This window comes from Mauremys reevesii, linkage group 19 (assembly GCF_016161935.1).
Source record: "Mauremys reevesii isolate NIE-2019 linkage group 19, ASM1616193v1, whole genome shotgun sequence".
Classification (NCBI taxonomy): domain Eukaryota; kingdom Metazoa; phylum Chordata; order Testudines; family Geoemydidae; genus Mauremys; species Mauremys reevesii.
In genome coordinates, this window is record NC_052641.1 from 12,923,060 (window position 1) to 12,942,352 (window position 19,293).

Below are 19,293 nucleotides of genomic sequence, written 5' to 3' on the forward strand. Positions count from 1 at the left end.
CCTCTGGCAAGGAGTTCCACACGGTAACTGTGTGTTGTGTGAATACTTCCTTTTATTTGTTTTAAACCTGACGCCTATTAATTTCATTTGGTGACCCTAGATCTTGTGTTATGAGAAGTAGCAAACAACACTTCCTTATCTACTTTCTCTACACCAGTCATGATTTTATAGCCCTCTATCATATCTCCCCTTAGCCGTCTCTTTTCCAAGCTGAACAGCCCCAGTCTTATTAATCTCTCCTCATACAGAAGCCATTCCAGACCCCTAATTATTTTTGTTGCCTTTTTCTGACCCTGTTCCAATTCCAATATATCCTTTTTGAGATGGGGCGACCACATCTGCCTGCAGTATTCAAGGTGTGGGCGTACCATGCTGCCCTTCCCCCTCATCCTCTCCCCCTCCCTTGTCTAGCTCCTCTTTCCCCCCTCCCTTTCTCTTCCACCTGACTCATGAAGAAAGGGGATGGTTTATCAGAAGACTGATAGTTACCTCCTCCAATCACTAAGCCCACAGCGCGCTCCCACCTCCCCTAGCCGTGCTGCAGCAGCCAATCCGAATCCAGGGCTAGGAGTCCCGCCCTTTGCCTCTGCCCAATCCGATGGCGCCGCTCTTATCCCTCCCCCTCCGGCCCCCGTGGGAAGGAAGGGCGGGGGAGTGTTGTCCGGGCTTTCGTATTCTCGAAGCCTGGTGACCCCGCTGGGGCCTGCCACTCTCTACGCCGTTAGCGTGGCTGGCGCACTTGGCGTAGGCGCGCTAGCAGGGCTTGCGGTGCAGGCGGGCGGCGGCGGCTCTGCGGGGCGCGGGCAGAAGGTGAGAGCGGGTCCCGGCGCCGCGCGGTTCGCCTGCCTGGGGGCGCTTCGCTCCCGGTGCACAGGCGCGGCCGGCCGAGCGGAACCGGGCCGGGAGCCCGAACCGGGCCGGGGGAGCAGCGCCCGGGCCAGGCGGTTCCGCGGGCGGGGGCTGCGGCAGGATCCGGGCTGCTCCGGCCGCTGTGGCACCAGGGACCGGGCTGGGCTGGTTGCACGCGGAGGCGGAGGTGGGCAGAGACCGGACTCGGCTCATCGCATGTATCGCTGCGCTAGGGAATGGGACAGCGCAAGCCCCGCCCTAGTGTAATCCGGTGTCAGACCCCTAGTGTAGACAGGCACCTGCCGCCAGCTCCCCTTGCAGCGTGCGGTGTTTATTACATTGGCTTTCCGCTGGTTTAAATTGGCACTGGTGAAAATGGGTCCGGCCGCGTGAACTTTGCTTACGTGAGGACTCGCTCGGGTGCACCAGAACCAGGGTAGCACTAGTTGGAAAATACGAAGAAGGAAAAAAATGCAAGTTTCTGGGGGTGGGGGGGTCAAAATTTTGAAACTTCCCAAAGAGCTCTGACTTCTCTCCCTTCCGCCACCCCCCATTTCTTCACCAGCTCAACTGCTAGACTTGCCTTCCTTTATATATTGCTTTGAGATCTATGGATAAAAATCGTTCTAGAACAGATTAGGATTAAACACATTTTGCAGAATAGAGAGCAACCCGGGGGCAGTAAAAATGGCAGTAGGCATTAAAGGGGGAAAGGGATCTCTGAAGCAGGCGAACCGGATTCCTCCTCCTTAGATTGCAATGAGGTTGAACAGAATCTTATCCACCTAAACAGGTTGCAGAGGAGGAGTCCAGGGCTGGCAGGGACTAATTGACTCGTTTCCCTCCCTACTTGACGTTAGAGACCTGTTGGAGCAGTAACAACAGACAGCAGAGACCTGTGTAAAATAGTCGCACAAGGGGAGGAGACTGAAACCGGGAAGCCTTGAATGTGCGGTCTGCAGACCTAAGATTTCTTCTTCAGACAGAATTTCAGGATGACTTCCTCCTATCGGAGCTGGCTTCTGAAGGGGGCCTGATGGACACACAGCATCGCCGCCTCTAAACACGAGAACTGCAGCCAGGGGAGCTCCTGCTGGTCCGGAGCTTGGATTTTTCTCTCTCCTTTTCCTCCTTGGAGATGTTCCAGAGGTTTACTCTGTCCTCTTCCTCCTCACCTGAAGTCTGCCAGGGCAATGATCCCACAGCCAGATCCGACCACCAAAGAGAGAAGAGGATTGTTCATTTAAAGCTGGGCGGTCATTGCAATTGAACTGAAATTTACACTCTCCTCTCACTCCTGAAACAGCTGCCTGTTCCTCGGTTTATCTGTGTGCATTTTGAGAAGCTGCTCTCTGACTCTGATTTTATTCTGAGTTCCTGGACTTTTCTCACTGAGCCTGCCCATGGCTTTCCTGATGAAGAAAAAGAAGTTTAAATTTCAGACCAGTTTCACGCTGGAGGAGCTGACTGCTGTTCCCTTTGTGAACGGTGTTCTGTTCTGCAAAATCAGGCTGCTGGATGGAGGGGACTTTGCTAGTTTGTCTTCCAGGTAAGAGGCTCTGTGTAATTCTCTCTTCTCACCACCCTCATACTCCTCCTTTCCTGGTTAAACTGTGTTGGACTGAGTTGTTAGGTATGTTGCTAACACTTGCCTGCCTCTTCCACGTGATTGTAATAATACTGGTGCATGCCATTTCTCTTCTCCCATCTGGTCGTAGCCCTGAGTCTGGTCATTGTTGGCCAGCTGTATGTGTGGCCTCTGATCAGAATTGAATTGAATTCTTCAGCTATGTGGGGTTGACATTTCTGAAAGATACTGGGGTCTGTTGATGAACACTTTGGATCACAAGTCTCTCCCCCTCCCTGCCCCCAAAAAAAGAGGTGGGGAAAAAAGCTCATACATACTACATATGATGAAAGAAATAACCAAACTGTACTTTTGCCTAATGAGAAACTTAACTCAGTAGAAAATTGCATCTAAACTGATCAAATGAACCCTGCTCAACTTTTCTCTCCCTGTTTGCTTATAAATTACTGTCCTTGGTAAGGGTTGAAGTACCTTGCTTTGCATTGCAAATGGCCATGCAAAGGCAAACGGCTGCCTGGAAGTTAATGTTAGTTTCAAAAACCATGGTTTATCTTCTCGATGAGTGCCCTTGAGCCTCCTGTTTACTGTAACTTTTTTAACGAGCAAAACACTGCAGCAATAATGTAATCTGTAGCATTTGGGCCACTTCTGTAGAATTCTTTTATAAGGCCCCTTTCCCTTTGTGGGTTGGCTTGGATTCTCTCTGCCTGCTTGGGGGGGTCTTTGTCCCCACTCTCACTACAAACTGCTAATCAAAATCTGTTTTGTTGCCATCTATGCACATTGATTATCACCTCCTGCTATGCAAATACAAATTCCAAAACAGCCCTGGACTTGCTGGCTTACTGCCTCAGTATGGTTAGGACAGCCTTCAGTGGTTTTCAAAATCTGTTTTTATATTAACCCAAGAATAATTAATCTTATTCCAAGGTAGCTGTTAGTGTTGCTTGGTCTCCAGAGGCTCTTATGGCACTGTATACTGAGAATGGTGGGAGCTGTTCCATTGTAGGGGATAGGGTTTTTACTGGCCAACTGTAAATCTTTTCTACCTTGCAAACATGTATATGTGTGTCTGAGCACCAAGGCCTGATTTTTGCAGAAGTGTTGAGCACCTCAGCTCTAGTTTAAGGTCGTGGGAGCTGCTGCACCTCTGGAAAAGCAGACCCTAAATGAGTTCCTCCAAGGAAAAAGTCTATCAAAATAACTCTTCCTTGCAATTTTCTCCCAGTTAGATCCCTGGGTTTGGTAGAAGTAGCTTATCTCAGGAATTTTAGCTGTATGTGAGCTTGGGAAGGAATTAACCCCTTTACTTCCTAGATCAGCTCATTTATTTGGAAACTATTCCAGGTGAACTTGGGCTCCCAGACTGGGTTTCAAGATTCTTCCTGTTGTCCTAGAAGGCAGGTTGCAGAAGTGCAGGTTTGGTGCTACTGCCAGCCTTGTGGGTTGGCATTTTGTGTGGGTTTTTTAGCTGTTTGAGGTTCAGGAGTTTTCTCTGCATGTTCAGGTGCCTGCAGAGATCATCTGTAATTTAAACCAAATGCATGCCTTACTCTGACTCCGCTTGACTGCCCATAAACCAGCAAAAGGGGAAGCAGGATGTTGGGTTTGCTGCCTTTCCCCTAGTCTGTCTTTGGTCTAACTGAAAGCATGTGGGAAACCGGTTCCTATTAGAAAAGTTACTAGGCTCAGTGGTATTAATTCATTTGAGCTCTTCCAAACCTTGGTCTCTTGCAGTCTCTCTAATTATAAGAAACGATCTTCTAGGAATTGCCAGAAGTAGGCTTACCGTGTACTGAGGATCCCCAGACTGGCCTTAGTTTACTGCCTTTTCCATTTTACTGTGACCCTTTTGAAATTCTAAAGATTTGGGGAAAAGTTAGTGGGAATTAAGAGAGATTAGATCCATGTTGAATTGGAAGTTTGTATGTGACTAAGAATTTAGCTAGAGGCTGTGATTCTTTTTTTGGCACCAGAAGGTTTCCAGAAGAGACTGGATCCCAAGGTGCTTGCTGGAGCAAACCATTTGGTGTAAGGGAGATTCTTGCTGTGTTGATTATGGTGTGGTACACACCCACTGTACAGCTTCTAAATGCTGACTGTCATCGGCAATAGAATGTCAGGTATTCCCTTCTGCTTGCCCAGTCATGAAAATTTTCTGTAGATCAGCTGCCACTGCTCTCCAACCATGACCTCTCCGAAAGAAGAGAGGTGGAAACAACATCTGGTTAAGGAAGCCTGTGTACCATAGGGAAGACTTATCATGGATTTTAAAATTGGTTTAGCTGAACTGGTTTAAAAACCTGTAAGGAAATTTCCCAGATTAGGCCAGTTTTTGATATAGAAGGAGCCCTTTTGGGGTTTCAGTGGAAGAATTCCTTCTTTTGGAATCTGACCCGCAAGAGACACCTCTTTCCTGCTACTTGCCATGGACTTTTAGTTAAGAAACCCATGGACACAAGTGTGAAAGTTTTGGTGAGAGTTCAGGGAGGAGGCATAGATGATCTCACTCAGTAGCATTAACTGGGTCAGACTGATGTGACCAAGCAGTTTAATAACCCAAACTGTGTAAAGGAGATGTTAGGAAGCTTTATTCCCATATCCCAGCAGCATATCTTTGTTCCAAGACCGTTCCAACCTGACCTGCATATACATGGTCCTGTTCCATGCTGTAGAGTTGGAGGCGGGCCTCTGGGTTGTGGGGCACGCCGATTCCAGCCAGAGAATGTGAACGCCCTGAGTCTGGAACCCCCTCCTTTAACTGAAACTGTAGCCAGTAGCTCCTTTGGCTGAGGCAGAAACAAAACGGCCTAGCTAAGAGGGGAACCTGTCCAAAATGCATTATGACTTAACGCGCTTAGGAATTCAGACTATCCTGGAAAAGCTCCAAGTCCCGTGAGCGTTTCCAGCTGGTTTGGCGTTCTCATTTTCAGAAGTGTGCCCTCTTATGCACACAAGCTGGCTTGGCGGTCCACATTAGGCCTTTGCGATCTTACAGTATGAACTTGCAAGCTGTAAATTCCTTTTCACGTTTTCCCCCTTAATCAAGTCCTCTCCTAATACAGCCTGGAAGAGTCCTGTGAGGGTAAGATTTATCTTATCAATGTCCATTTACAGTGCCCTGGTGGAATGGCAGGCTATTGTTCTGTGTTGGTTTAGTGCTGTCTAGTTGGAGTACAGAACCTGGTGTTCAGGAAAGCACTGTTTTTTAGAGCCAGGCATAGGACAAGCAGGTGCTGTGCAAGTTTTCCTGCACAGCTCTATCAATATGCCTCTGTTATATACGATCAAGGTATTTAAAAATCCCCAATCACCGTTGTATCAGAGTGCCTCCCAACTATTCAAAATAGAAATAAAGAGCAGGGCACCAACACGATGTATTCATGGCAACTAGTCTTTCTAAGCAGACCAGCTGCTGCATTTTTTTCCCCCGCTGAAGCTTTTCCAGGGTGTGTACCTTCCATCTTCAGTGTTGCAGTAACCTAATCTAGAGATCTCAAATGCATCCATCACCACAGCCACTCTCTCTACGATAGGATCAGGATCAGTTCTCTAGCCACTTTGAGGTGGAAGTGGACCTCTCCTGGGGCTGCATGATCAGCCAGTAGCACCAAGAAACCCCAAAGGGGGACACAGGCTGGAGACTGACATTAGAAGCTGAGGGCTAATGAGATAGTCAAAACCGAGACAGCATTACCACAGCATTGTCTGAGTTGTGTGATAGCCAGATGCCCCTTATCCAGGTGCTGATGTTGGCTATCCATTCAGACAGCTCGGGGACAGTGCTGTCTACCTCTGATGTGTCATCCACCTATGGCTGACCTTTAGCCTGTGTGGTTTCACTGGCTCTCCAGTAGCTTCATATTGGTGTTGAATATTCTAAGGGAGAAGATTGAGATTTGTGGGAGTCTGCAACCGATGACGCTCGAGGTGGAATGCTTGTCCGTATGATCTGGGTTCTGCAAGAACTGAGTCATTTCAGGGCACTTCCGTTCATCCCTGGAGGCGGAGAATCTCTTGCACGTAACCATATATCTGTTCCATTAAATTCAGTTGATAATCCTAGTTTCTTAAAGACCATACTCCTTTTGGCTGGTGTAGCATCTTAGTTTGGTTTCCTCTGTGCCTTTAGCGCAGTGGTCCCCAAACTGTGGGGTGTGCCCCCCAGCGGGGAATGAAGGAACATTCACGGGGCATAGTGGGACCCAGGCCAACCCCCACAGGGGAGTGCCCCCCTAATCCTGCTCTGCCCCCAGTTTGCTCCAGCCTCAGCCTCTGGCACCAGGTACAGCTCTCGCCCCATCTGCAGCTCTGGCTCCAGCCTCTGCTCCTGGACCCAACACCTGACCATGGCTCTGAGGGGGTGGAGGGTGGACAGAGTCCATTACAGGTAAGGTAGGGTGTGACCTAAAAAGTTTGCGGACCACTGCTCCAACACTTGAACTTTAGCTTAGGCCAGGGAACTAATTTTTTCCTCTTTCTTTCTTCCACAAATTAACAGCTGCTCATTGGCGAACTGAAGTGGAGGAGTTGTGATCCAGGAAGAGCTGACCCCGTTAGGGTGGTCTGGCTCATTAGGAGGCTTTTCCGTGCTGTAGGTTGGGCTGAGGAAGTTGCTGATGTAGAGTCTTATGACTTTCAGCTAAGTGCTATAAGAGTGTAAGGCCACTTGCTCTGCTGACTGCAGTGTTCACAAACTTACCCCAGAGAAAGTGAAGGCAAAGTAGCTGGTGTTTGGAGATGCACTTGGTGTAGCTGATGGTCCCATGTGAGTTTGGGTCTGGCTCTCAGTGTAGCACTGACTTTGTTTGCTCTTCCGGATGAAGAATCTGTTTGCTTTAGATAACTCCTTCCCCCAAAGGACACTGAAGTCCTTTACAGCTGTACTTGTACGGCACCACCGAAATGCAGCTGCCTCTGGGGTCAGACGGAGTGCAGTACACAGCACCCCGCACAGCAGAGGGAGATTTTGAAGTCTGGGCAAGAACATCAGGGCAAACCTCTGCTTTTATAAAATGTGCCATGAGATCTTTCATGTCCACACAGAATAGCCAAGACACTTTTTTTTAATGACGGTCTTGTCTGAAAGAGCAAAATGTGCTACGTTGCTTCCAGTTCTTCAGTGGATGAAGGGCTGACTCAATCCTGCTGGGATTTAAACCTGTTTCCACATAGTCTAGGTATGTCACACTTTAAATTAGGGAATTACACAATCACCCTCCATAGTTAGTCCCTGCCAGCATGAGCAAAATAATTGTCTATAATGATGGGACAGGATGGGGGGGCTCAGATTCTGCCATAGGTTATTCTCTTGAGATCCCACTAATTTCTGAGGTGCAGGTGTCTCTAACTGAGATCAGAATGTGGGCAGCTGCTTGTGTCATAGAGCCAGGCTTGCTTCATCCCAGCATCTGCAGGCGCATGCCGCAGGGTGATTTCTTGCTGCAAGCATAGCTAGAAGGAAAGGCCTTCCTGTGCAGGGACAAAAAGCTCTTGATACCACCGAACAACATCACCAGATACAGGAGTTTAGGACACACAGTTCCTCAGCCGGTAGCTGAGAATGCCATTAAGGGCCTTAATGGAGGAGGCATTTGAATGCAGCCTGGTGGAAACAGCTCTCCTATAAGATATAGCACAATCTAATTCAGGATACTGCCTGCTTAAGAGACAATATCGATACACACACACACTTTGACAGTGGTCGCCAGACTTTAGAGGGTCATGCTCCCCCCCTTCTGTCCATGACACACACACACCCCCTGGGCCAGGACTGGGGCCAAGGCTCGAGGGAGGGGGACGCAGTCAGGGATGAGGGGCCGAGGCTGGGGGTGGAGCGGGGATGGAGCTATCGCCAGGGGCCAAGGCTGGGTATGGGAGCAGAGCTGCAACCAGACTGCAATGGGGGCCGGCAGCCGAGCCCATGGCCAGGTGACGCCCTGCCCCCAGCCTCAGCCCTGGACTGGGAACGGGGCCAGGCGTGGGCAGGACTGGAGCAGAGATGGGGGCAGGGAGGAGCTGGGTGGCACTCCCTTGCCACCCCTTGTGGGTGCTGGCCCGGGTCCCCCCGCCCCCGACACAAAGGCCCTACAGTTTGGGAGCCTCTCCTTTAAGAGTTAGAAAACAACATAGAGAGAAACTAGGATGTATAGACAATAGAGAAAAACGGTCTTCGTCTGCGGTTTTAAACCCAGTGGAGTCAATGAGGTAGGGAAAATCCAGATAGCAAGACCTACAGAGAAGTCTTTTCCACTTACCGAGGTGAGATGGGAGTGACAGAGGAAGCCAGTGCTGGCAGACTGTTCACAGACTGTTCACAGTTAGCTCACAACAGTCAGGTGCGGTGCCGTCCCCCAGCTACCTTGGAGCAGCTGTGTGTTTACATCACATTTTCTTCATACTTTCCCAGCCTGTGGTTTTGTATGCCTGTGGCTCGTACACCTGTGGCATCTGACAGAGAAACTTCATTCTGAGCTGTTGCCTAATGCTGAGCCAGGCTGTTCCTGCTGAAGGTCATAGTTGAAGAATTCTGTTAACCTTTTGCAAAACGATGTTAAAACTTCCTTCTATAGGGGCTGTATCCTGTTGTGTAAGGATAGCCCTGTAGACACCATAGCTCTGACTTCCTGTCCTGCCTAGTGCCTCTGAGAGAGGGGTTCTGTGGCAGAAGATGGAGTGTGACTTTATTCTCTGTAACTGACATGCCGTGGAAAGCTCCAGTAGACATGGTGGGACAGGGATCGCGTTTTTCTCCCCTCCTTTCTGATCACTGATCCAGCACCAATGGTTGCTCTGCCAGCTAACACTTACAGCCTTTCCCATATGACTTTGAGCAGCCCATATTTCAAAAATTGCCCACTAGAAATAAATGTTCTACACTGGGAGTAGGGAACCTGTGACCCTGTTATTTAAAACGTTGCAGTCTCTTCTGTCCACTCCATTGTGGATTTAGGCCCAGTGCAGGAGATGAGAGGGGGGCACAGAAGCCTGGGAGACAAATCCTCCTTCCCTTTGAAGGTTTGTAACTACCCTCCTAAATAGAGGGGAAGGAATAACCAGCTTTTGGCTCATCTCTCTTTGTGAGTTGTAATCTGATTGAGCAATACGTGTGTGCCTTTGGGACCTTGTGGTTTTGGGGCACATCTCTTGGTATTTTAATAGGCTATAAGTTGCCCATGGCAAACTGTTCTAGTACCGGTTTCTAGATTAATACTAGGGAGGCTTATCTTTTATTGCAGAGAATTGGAGCTGCTGTTTGAGTATTCGGGGAAGGAACACCCACTTCTGCTCTTCGAAATCAGAAACCACTTTTCCTTCTGGGGAAGTCTAAGCATTGGCATGTGTGTTTGGAGCACTCCAGGCTCCCTGCCGGCTTGACTGGAGAGGATCATGTCTGTGGGAGGATGAAGATGGCATGTCTGGATATGCAATCTCCTGTATCTAACGGGATTCGTTCGGTTTGCTTCCTTGTGGATTCATTGCTGTATGCCATTAGAAAATTGGGATTTTAAGCTCCTTTCGGGTGGATAAAAATTGTTTTGTAGCTTTGATGGCTTGTCAAATACTGGCCCACAATCTTATTGGGTCCATGCTGGACCCTTAGTCCGGTAATACTGTTTTCCTCTGTTATGGGCCTAGGACCCTCAGACCAGTAATTTAACTCTTCTTGTGAGAGGTGTCAGTGCTTTGTCCCACCCTAGCGCACGTGATTTAGAGAAACTTTCTTTTCTTGTTTCAGAGTAGCAGCCGTGTTAGTCTGTATCCGCAAAAAAAAACAGGAGTACTTGTGGCACCTTAAAGACTAACAAATTTATTTAAGCATGAGCTTTCGTGAGCTACAGCTCACTTCTTCGGATGCATAGAATGGAACACACAGACAGGGAATATTTATACATACAGAGAACATGAAAAGGTGGAAGTATGCATACCAACAGGCAGAGTCTAATCAATTGAGATGAGCTATCCTTAGCAGGAGGAAAAAAACTTTTTGAAGTGATAATTAAGATGGCCCATAGAAGGTGTGAGGAGAACTTAACATAGGGAAATAGATTCAATTGGTGACCCAACCATTCCCAGTCTTTGTTTAACTGTGGGTTAGTAACAAAGACTGTGGAATAGTTAACTCAGTTACACCAATTGAATCTATTTCCCTATGTTAAGTTCTCCTCACACCTTCTATGGGCCATCTTAATTATCACTTCAAAAAGTTTTTTTCCTCCTGCTAAGGATAGCTCATCTCAATTGATTAGACTCTGCCTGCTCACGAAAGCTCATGCTGAAATAAATTTGTTAGTCTTTAAGGTGCCACAAGTACTCCTGTGTTTTTTTTCTTTTCTTGCTGACTTTTGCTCTTTGCCCATGTCTTACTCTGTGCACCGGCTGGAAGGCATAGTATATAATCACTGTTATCGCTGTGTCAGGAGTTAATGTCTTCAATACCATCCAGCTGGGCTTTGAATATCGTTTTAGTGCCTTGGTTTGCAAGGCACTTCCCACTAGACAAACAGTTGCACTTGTGTTCAGAGGAGGAACAGCATCATTGTTGGTTATCTGTAGCCTGTTGATGAGCGAGGAAGGAATTGTTCTGCTGGAGCTGAATTTGCTGATTTCTGTGAAAGTCTTTGTTTTCCTTTGCTTCTTGTGGGGTCATCCCTTCTAGACGTGTTGATGTGACTGAGCTGAGAAAAGATGAGGGAAGTGAGATGGGATATGGAAGTGAGGAGAGGGAATGAAAAGGAAGCACAAGGAGACTTGAGGTCTGGAAGGAGGCTGCGGTGTTGGGGAGACGGCATGTTCTTGATATGCCATAGCAAAGGCATTCGGTGGCTGGCATGGATGCTTTCCCTTTCAAACAGCAATAGCTGAGCTGGGAAAACATGAGGATCATGCCTTCAGTGTGGCTGAGTTTAGCAGTACTCTGGGTGAAGGGAGACCTTGGCAGGGTCCTGTATTCACAGTCTGCAATGGGAATGAGTTAGGCCATAAAGAAGAGCATTTTGCTGGGTTGTGCAGAAGGTGGGACTCTGAACATCAATTGTAGATTGGTTCCGCAGGGCTGCTGCCCTCAGAGAAGGTTGTGGGATAAAGTATTCTAGCAGAGCTGAGATAAGAAGATCTGGAGCTTTAAGTAGGATCTCTGAAGCTGAGCTTCTTAAGAGGCAGCTTCACCTTGCATCTCTGGCCCTGAAACTCACTTGAAACCAACATCGAAGGCTAGAAGCAGGGCCGGCTCCAGACCCCAGTGCGCCAAGCGCGCGCTTGGGGCGGCATTTTGCCAGCAGGCGGCTCCAGCGGACCTTCCACAGTCATGCCTGCAGGAGGTCGACCGGAGCCGCGGGACCAGTGGACCTCCCGCAGGCATGACTGCGGAGGGTCCGCTGGTCCCGCGGCTTCGGTGGAGCATCCGCAGGCATGCCTGCGGGAGATCCACCGGAGCCGCAGGACCAGCGGACCCTCCACAGGCAAGTCTGCAAGAGTTGGGGCGGCCAAATTCCTAGAGCCTCCCCTGGCTAGAAGGCTTCCTTTTGAGGAGTCTCTTTTGGTAAAGATGCATGTTAAGAAACATTTTGCCTCTCTTACCCTTCCATCCTTTACCTCTGAGTAGCACAAAATGCAGGCAGCTGAGTTTCTAAGGTGTCTTAAGTTAATGATTCCTTGCTCTCAGTGTCTGTGGGGCTGTAGCAGCTCTGGGACTGACTACCTCAGCCCTGTGTCTGTCTTGCCAGCTGCCAGTCCATGGTGGGAGAGGGGTGACACAGGGAAAGACGTGTCAGGGTCCTGCCACCTTAGCACCTCCCTCTGTATCACACCCCGACTGCCCTAGTGGGCTGAGAGGCAAAGGGCTGAAGTCAGATCCTCCATGTGCCAGGAAGCAGAGACTGCCTTGGGCCTTGTCTCCGGGCCCTGAAGCTAAGCGGAAGGGTGGTAGCTGTGCTGTGCTGAGGGTAGGTGTACATTGGCCCTGCTCTAAAATAATCTGGCTCATCTGCAGCCTAAGAGAGGGGCTAGGATTGGCGGTAGCTTTTCTGTAGCTGTTTGATTAACAGGAAGTGCCCTCTCAAAATAGAGTGGAAGTGGGTTTGGGGTTTGTGTTGTAGGAAGATTAAACACATCAATTCTGCTTTAAGAACAAAACTGCAGAAGAAACAAAACACAAATATTTCATAGCAGCTCTCGAATGGAAATCGGATCAGTGAATATCTCTGCTTTAAGCAGTAGAGACCCCCAGCCCACATGCTGGGCTGAAAGATTCTGACTAGCATACGCCTAGGTGTGTACTTGTAGGAAGAGACTTGATGTCTGACACACCCCTCATTTCAGTTCTGTTGCTGGAATGTACTTTGTGGGTACGACTGCTGCAGGGGTCAGAGGCTAAAATGAAGCTTGACAAGCCTTCTAGAATTGCTTTTCAACCAGCTTGTTTTCCCCGTAGCTTTTTAGCATCTGGGCTGAACTTTCCAGGATGTGCGTAATGGCTACGGCCACATTACAACAAGAAAGGGTGTTTGTGTGTCTTTGGCCTTGGAGGGTGGGCAGAAGAATGGAAGAGAGTTGTGTCCAGGATTTTCAGTGGGTTCGCTTCAGGATGGATTGATTTACATCAACTTTAGTCTTGTTTTGCATTTGTACTCTTCAGTTACTTTCTTAGAGAGGTTGGGGGAGCAATAGCTCAGTGGTTTGAGCATTGGACTACTAAACCCAGGGTTGTCAGTTCAATCCTTGAGGGGGCCATTTAGGGATTTGGGGCAAAAATCTGTCTGGGGTTTGCTCCTGCTTTGATCAGGTTGGACTAAATGGCCTCCAGAGGTCCCTTCCAACCCTGACATTCTATGATTCTCACTGCTTGGTAACCATTAAAATGTTGATTTGCAACTAAATAGAGCCTTCGCACTAAATTTGGTGTTGCTTTTTGCTAACCTGAATGCACTATTTACACACTTAAGCGTTTATATAGCTCACAGGTGGGCAAACTGTGGCCCGTGAGGCTGTCCTGCCTGGCCCCTGAGCTCCCGGCCGGCCCCAGCCCCTCCCCTCCAGCCTCAGCTTGCTGTGCTGGCAGCGCGGTGGCATGGCTGGCTCTGGCTGGGTGGCGCGGCTCGGGCAGATTTGCCAATGAACACAGGGTGTCCTGGCACAGACCCCCCGAACAACAGGGGGACCCAGGGCTGGGCACTCGAGCAGCTCAACACTGGCACCCCCCCCCAAGGGGGAGAGGGAATGCACTGTGGGGGCAGGGGAGCAGGCAGGCGTTGCGGGTGGCGGGAACACGGGAGGAGGATTCAGGAGGAGCACCGGGCAGCCGCGCAGCCAGCCAGAGAGAAGTGGTGCTTTGAAGGGGAAACTGCTACTTCTCTCCGGCTGCACGGCTGTCCCTGCTCCTCCTGAGTTCTCCGCCCATGTTCACAGGGCTACATTCCGAAAGGGGCGCGGGGGGCGGTTAGGAGCAGGGGATCCCGGGAGGGGGCAGTCAGGGGATAAGGAGCAGGGGGGGTTGGATGGGCCGGGGGTTCTGAGAGGGGCAGTTGGGGTGGGAAGTGAGAGGGGGCGGGGGGCCACAGCCTTCCCTACCCAGCCCTCCATACCGTTTTGCAACCCCAATTAAATTCCCACCCAAAATAGTTTTTGTTAGTTAAATAAATCTACCTAAAATGTGCTGGATACATAAGGAAAAAAGTGTTTATCAAAATACGTCCGTTTTTAAAACTGATTTAATAAGCAAAATAAATATCTGTAGTTAGTGAATTGAACTGATTGGTTCTGGTGACTGTTCTTTGAGATTTTAGAACTAGTCGATCTGATTGTCTCAGACCTCATTTTTATTCATGAGATTGGAAGAGGAAAATAAGACTTCCTGCTCTTTAAGCTCCCAGTCCATTTCTGAACTTTGAATGAACTAGTCATTGAACTAAACTAGCTGAATAACTGAAATGAAGAAAAATAGCCTCTTCTGCAGCTGCAGAAAAGTCTACTGTCACCAAAAACTGGTTTAGCACTTCAGCAAACTGCGGTAGCTGATGCTTAGCCAGTGACTTCCACCAGTTAACGATTTGACTCTTTACAAGTTTGCTGCTCAAGTTTTATTGTTTGAATATTTTTTATTTAACTTAATCTATCAAAATCATTTTAAGATTTTAATTTAGTAATTTAAGAATTTTAATAGATTAAGGCCTTAATATAAATTGTCATAATTTCAAATATAATTTTAACTAGGTTTATTTTTAAAAATAAAGTGTTTAAGTTAAATTAAAAAATCTGACAAATCAAGACATTTATTTTTATCCACTCTGCTTCCCTTTGGTGTCTTTTCTTCATCCCTCCAGCCATGCTTCTCCTTATTTTGGCTGTCTTCTTGCTCTCATATTCCTCCTCTGTGTTTTCTTTGTATTTCTCCTGAGTCTTGATCCATCTTTGTGTTATGCTAAATTTAAGGGCAGAATTTAAGGTGCTCGTAGTGCACTGATCTTTCCAGGGTCATTCCTAGTGTTTCTCAGTACAGAAACAGACAATAGCTAGGCTTAGGAATGTAGAAATTGCATGTACCAGATCAGACCAGGGCCGGTCTGGTCAGGTATCCTGATTCCAGCAGTGGCTGCGACCAAATGCTTCAAAGGAAGAGGCAAGAAATAGAACTCTGCTGTAGGCAGCTATGGAATCACCTGTCCATAGGTAAAGAGTCTTCCTAATCCCCATTAGTCAGATTGGTTTATGCCCTGAAGCATGTGGGCTTTTAAGTTTTCATTCAGACTTCAGTAACATTGGATGGCTTCATGTGTATAAATGTCCAATCGAACACTGCTTAGCCTCAGTGCTACCCTGGGGGGTGTGGTGGGTTCCATTTGTGTGGAGAACATATTTCCGCTTTTTGACTTTAGATTTGCAGCCTTCCAATTTCATTGAATGTCCCCTTGCTCTTGTATCCGAGGAGTGAGTGACTAGCTGTGCCCGATACACCTTGTCTGTGCTGTTCTCTCCAAAGATCAGCCTCTGAGACAGCAACGTTGGGAGTGACAGTTTTGCCTGATGTGCTTAGGGAATTGTCAAGTTTACACGGACAGCAGGGGGGAAAATCTGGATGCTGCCTTCCCTGTGAAATGGGCCTCGGGGCAGGGGCTGTCTGGGTACTGTTTGTACACCCCTTAGCACCATGGGGGTTTTGGTCTATTATGTCTCCCAGGCACTACAGTAATCCAGATAATACCCAAGTCCATTGTAAACAAGAGACATCCTGGCCCTGATTCTCTACTACATCTGAGCATAGCTCAGACACAGAGCAGGGTGGTGGCTCCCTGATCCTCAGTCACTTGGTCCCAGTGGAAGTTAGAGCAGTAGGAGGCTTATTCTAACATCCACCGCTGGCATAAGCTCTGTAACAAAGTAGGCATCTCTAAGTCGTCTTAGCAAACCTGAGAATCCAGCCTTCTGTTTCTGCCTAAGCTGCGGCCCACGTAAGGCTACCCTGACTGTTGTTCCAGATACAGCCTGAAAACCATATCTGTGAACCTACAGCGTGCTGCCTCCTGGATTGTGTAGAATAAGGCTGTTATCGGAGTAAGCTGCAGGGGATGCTGGCTGTGCCTGCTGTGTGTAGCTTCTGTTTGAGTGAGCTGAAGTGGCGAGGACACCGTGCAAGCTTGCTGCCCTACAGCCCTTTACATCTTGCAAATGACTTTCACTATGAATCAACAGGAGTAGCCTTTGTGAGGGTAAACTCCCAAAGCTAGAGGCAGTAATAAGGATGCCTGACTATAACATGGTACTAGGAAACCTTCAGAAAGGTGCTAAGTCTAGAAATAGATTTCTGCAGCCTGAGATCTGATACCAGCCAGGAACACAGGTGATTGTTACAGTGCTGTAAATGGATGTTGGCATGCAATGTGAACAAGCGTCCTGCGGATGGGATGAAAACGTGCTGCAAATGGGAGAAGGTTCTCCATTGTACTGTGGTGTGGACTCTGACGGTGCACTTGGGCACCACCTGAGAGTGACTCAGGATTGAGCATGCCCAGGCATGCCAGGGTGTTCCCTCCAGACTGCTTTTAATAACCCTGGGTTTGGTTTTCAGGCTCATTATGCTGATAGGTCCTGCATTAAAGACTTGAGCCAAATCAGTGGCTGTTGAAACCCGTTGTGTTGGTGGTATTACACCAGAGGCGACCTTGGCCTTTTTTGTGTGTGATTCTTGTGGGGTTTTTTTTAATTTCTGAGGTCTGTTTCTGCACAGAGAGCTTTTTCTTGTATATCTGGTGATGTAACAGCAACATCTAGTACGCTGTGTAATAGGAATATGATCAGATTTTTCACACTTCAATGGTAAAAGAGCCACATGTGGCTCGCAAGCCACTGTTTGGTCACCCCTGTTATAGAGCCTCAGATGAAAGGGTTTGAAACTGTTCCCCTGGTCTTATCCTACTTAGATCATGATTTTCCCAAAGATAAGTCAGTGACAGAGCTGAGATTAGAACTCAGGAGTTCTGACCCCTAGGGTTTGTCTTCACTGCACAATTAATTTGGGCTTTTACTCAGGTGTTGCCCCAACCCTTCTGTCCGTGCCCAAGTTTGGTGCTTTAAACTCTGGGTAGCTGGCCTGGGTGAGTGTATTGGCTAGAGCTTGTGTGCCCCTTTCACTGAGGCTGGTAACTCCCCAACTTTGCAGTGAGGACACAGGCTAAGTCACTCAAGTGCAGATAGTCCTCCAGCGCCTTCCCACAATTCCTCCTATGTGCCCAGAAAGACAGATAAATTTAACCACAGTTCATTGGGAAGGTAGCATAGAGCAGCTCAGTTTACTGCAGCACACAAGAACATGGAATATGCTCCCCAAAAGTCCTAGCAACACACAAGTGTGTGCAGCACCGGTGAGGACACAGTAACTCAAGTGTGGCTGTGACCACCTAGGCTAGACTAATCTGAATGATCAGACCTGTGTCTGCCAGTCACTGGAGTTAACTCTGCAACAAAGACCCTAATTCCTTGCTCTCACCAATATAGTCCAACTGAATTTGCTTACAGGAGAGCAATAACTTGGTTTGGGAGCACAGTAGGCAAATTCTTCTTAGGCTGGTTGGAGCTGCTGTGATAGTGGGAGAAGGGGGTAGTGTTTCAGTAGATGGTGGTCAGAATTCAAAAAGGCATATTTCCCAGTGTTTAATATACACATCTTTCATAGGCTTGTATCTCAGTAACTGAGTGTCACCCGCCCAGCATCTCTCATTAGTCATATCTTCTCTGGAACTGCAGTGTGACCTCGGTTTGACTGACTCTTCTGTTCTTGTGATATTTCTCTATTCCTGGCCTCTGACCAAAAGCTGTTCTCGTTGTTTCTGTAGATGTGGCAATAAGACCTTGGGTTTGCATTTTTACCTCATGTCAGTCTTTGCTGCTTCTTTTATATCTCAGCCTTCTATTACAGGCTTCGTCCTCCCCCCCCCCCATAACCTTTGTCTTTCCCTGCTGCGTTGTGATATTTTCATTAATGACTTGGATAATGGAGTGGAGACTATGCTTATAAAACTTGTGCATGACACCAGCCTGAGAGGAATTGCAAGCACTATGGAGGACAGGATTAGCATTAAAAATGACCTTGACAAATTAGAGAGTTTGTCTGAATCCTTAAGATCTCTCTCTATCTCCCCTTAAATCCGAATAGACATTTTGTGCCTATAGGGAGGCCTGTAGCCTCAGCCCAAGCAGGGGGCCTGTAACCTGAGCCCTATTGCCTAGGGTTGAAATCCTCTGGCTTCGGCATTGGCCCCAGACCCCAGCAAGTCCAAGCCAGCCCTGGCGACGCCTTTAAAAACAGTGTCACAATCCACTTTGGGGTCCCAACCCACAGTCTGAGAACCGCTGTTCAAAGCTGATTTTCTTTCAGCAGTTTTAGTTCCTAGATGCTATGAGCAGTTGAGGATATTTTCTTAGTTTGTGCCTCTGATTTCAGAGACTTAGAATGTGCTGCTGTGTGTGTTAAGGGTGTTTGGAGCGTGTCGAATGACCGTGTGATATCCTATGGGGTGTACTGGAGGCCATTTACTTAAGAAAGGGGAGTTTTGTGTGTGTTGCAGGATTGTGTTAATGTACCTTTCAGTTAGGCTTCCTGACAGTAGGATTTTTTTTTCCTCAGTCTGGACAAACAATTAAATTATTTCCCACCAAATAAGCTGCTAACATGCAGTTAGAAACTCTGTACGTATACATGTGTAACTAGGGGTGGATGCCCTGGAGTTCCCTTTACTGTTCATTGTTTCTAATATGGGATTTGGGATTGCAGCTACATCACTCCCCTGACTTGAAATGATCTACCCCTCCTCAGAACTAATGACCATTTTAGAGAGTAGTAATTAGCAGTAAAAAGACATACTTAAGATTGACTTTTCACACTTAAATAAAATTGAGACAGCAAAGCAACCCCCTTCCTACACAGTGGAATGGCAGAAGTAGGTGCTTCCTTACCTTTCCAGGGGATTTCTCAGTCTGTTCTTACTGTGCTGTGTTCTGTCACCTCTCTGGTTCTGTTGGTTTCTACTCTAGTCCTTTTCCTTTTTCTTCTCCTGCCTTTCCCAACCCTGGCACTACTCGCTTCGTCTGGTTCCATAGAAGAGTTTGATCCTGACTGTTCTCCATCTCACTTTCTCAGCTGTCACTTCAGTTCTCTTAGGCCTGGTCAATCCTCCTCCCCTCTCCCCCAGTGTAGATCTAAGTTACGCAACTTCAGCTATGTGAATAATGTAGCTGAAGTCGCCGTACTTAGACCTACTCGGTGAGTCGACTGCTACCACTCCCCTGTCAACTCTGCCTGCGCCTCTCGCGGTGGTGGAGTTCAGGAGTCGACAGGAGAGCACTCGGGGGTCGATTTATCACAT

General features: G+C 48.0%; 1 protein-coding gene across 3 annotated transcripts in view; it reads left to right on the forward strand.

The window, feature by feature from the left end:
* Nucleotides 1–633: 633 nt before the first annotated feature.
* Nucleotides 634–19,293, forward strand: part of FAM102A (family with sequence similarity 102 member A) — a 45,786-nt gene continuing 27,126 nt past the window's right edge. The window contains exons 1-2 of one of the 3 annotated variants that reach the window (XM_039506733.1): nucleotides 634–810; nucleotides 1,643–2,398. In XM_039506733.1, the coding sequence (XP_039362667.1) occupies nucleotides 2,253–2,398 (146 nt within the window). In that variant the 5' untranslated portion in view covers nucleotides 634–810; nucleotides 1,643–2,252. Of the gene's footprint in view, nucleotides 811–909; nucleotides 1,037–1,642; nucleotides 2,399–19,293 lie in introns of those variants that run through there. The other 2 variants (XM_039506732.1, XM_039506734.1) reach the window with 2 other exon arrangements.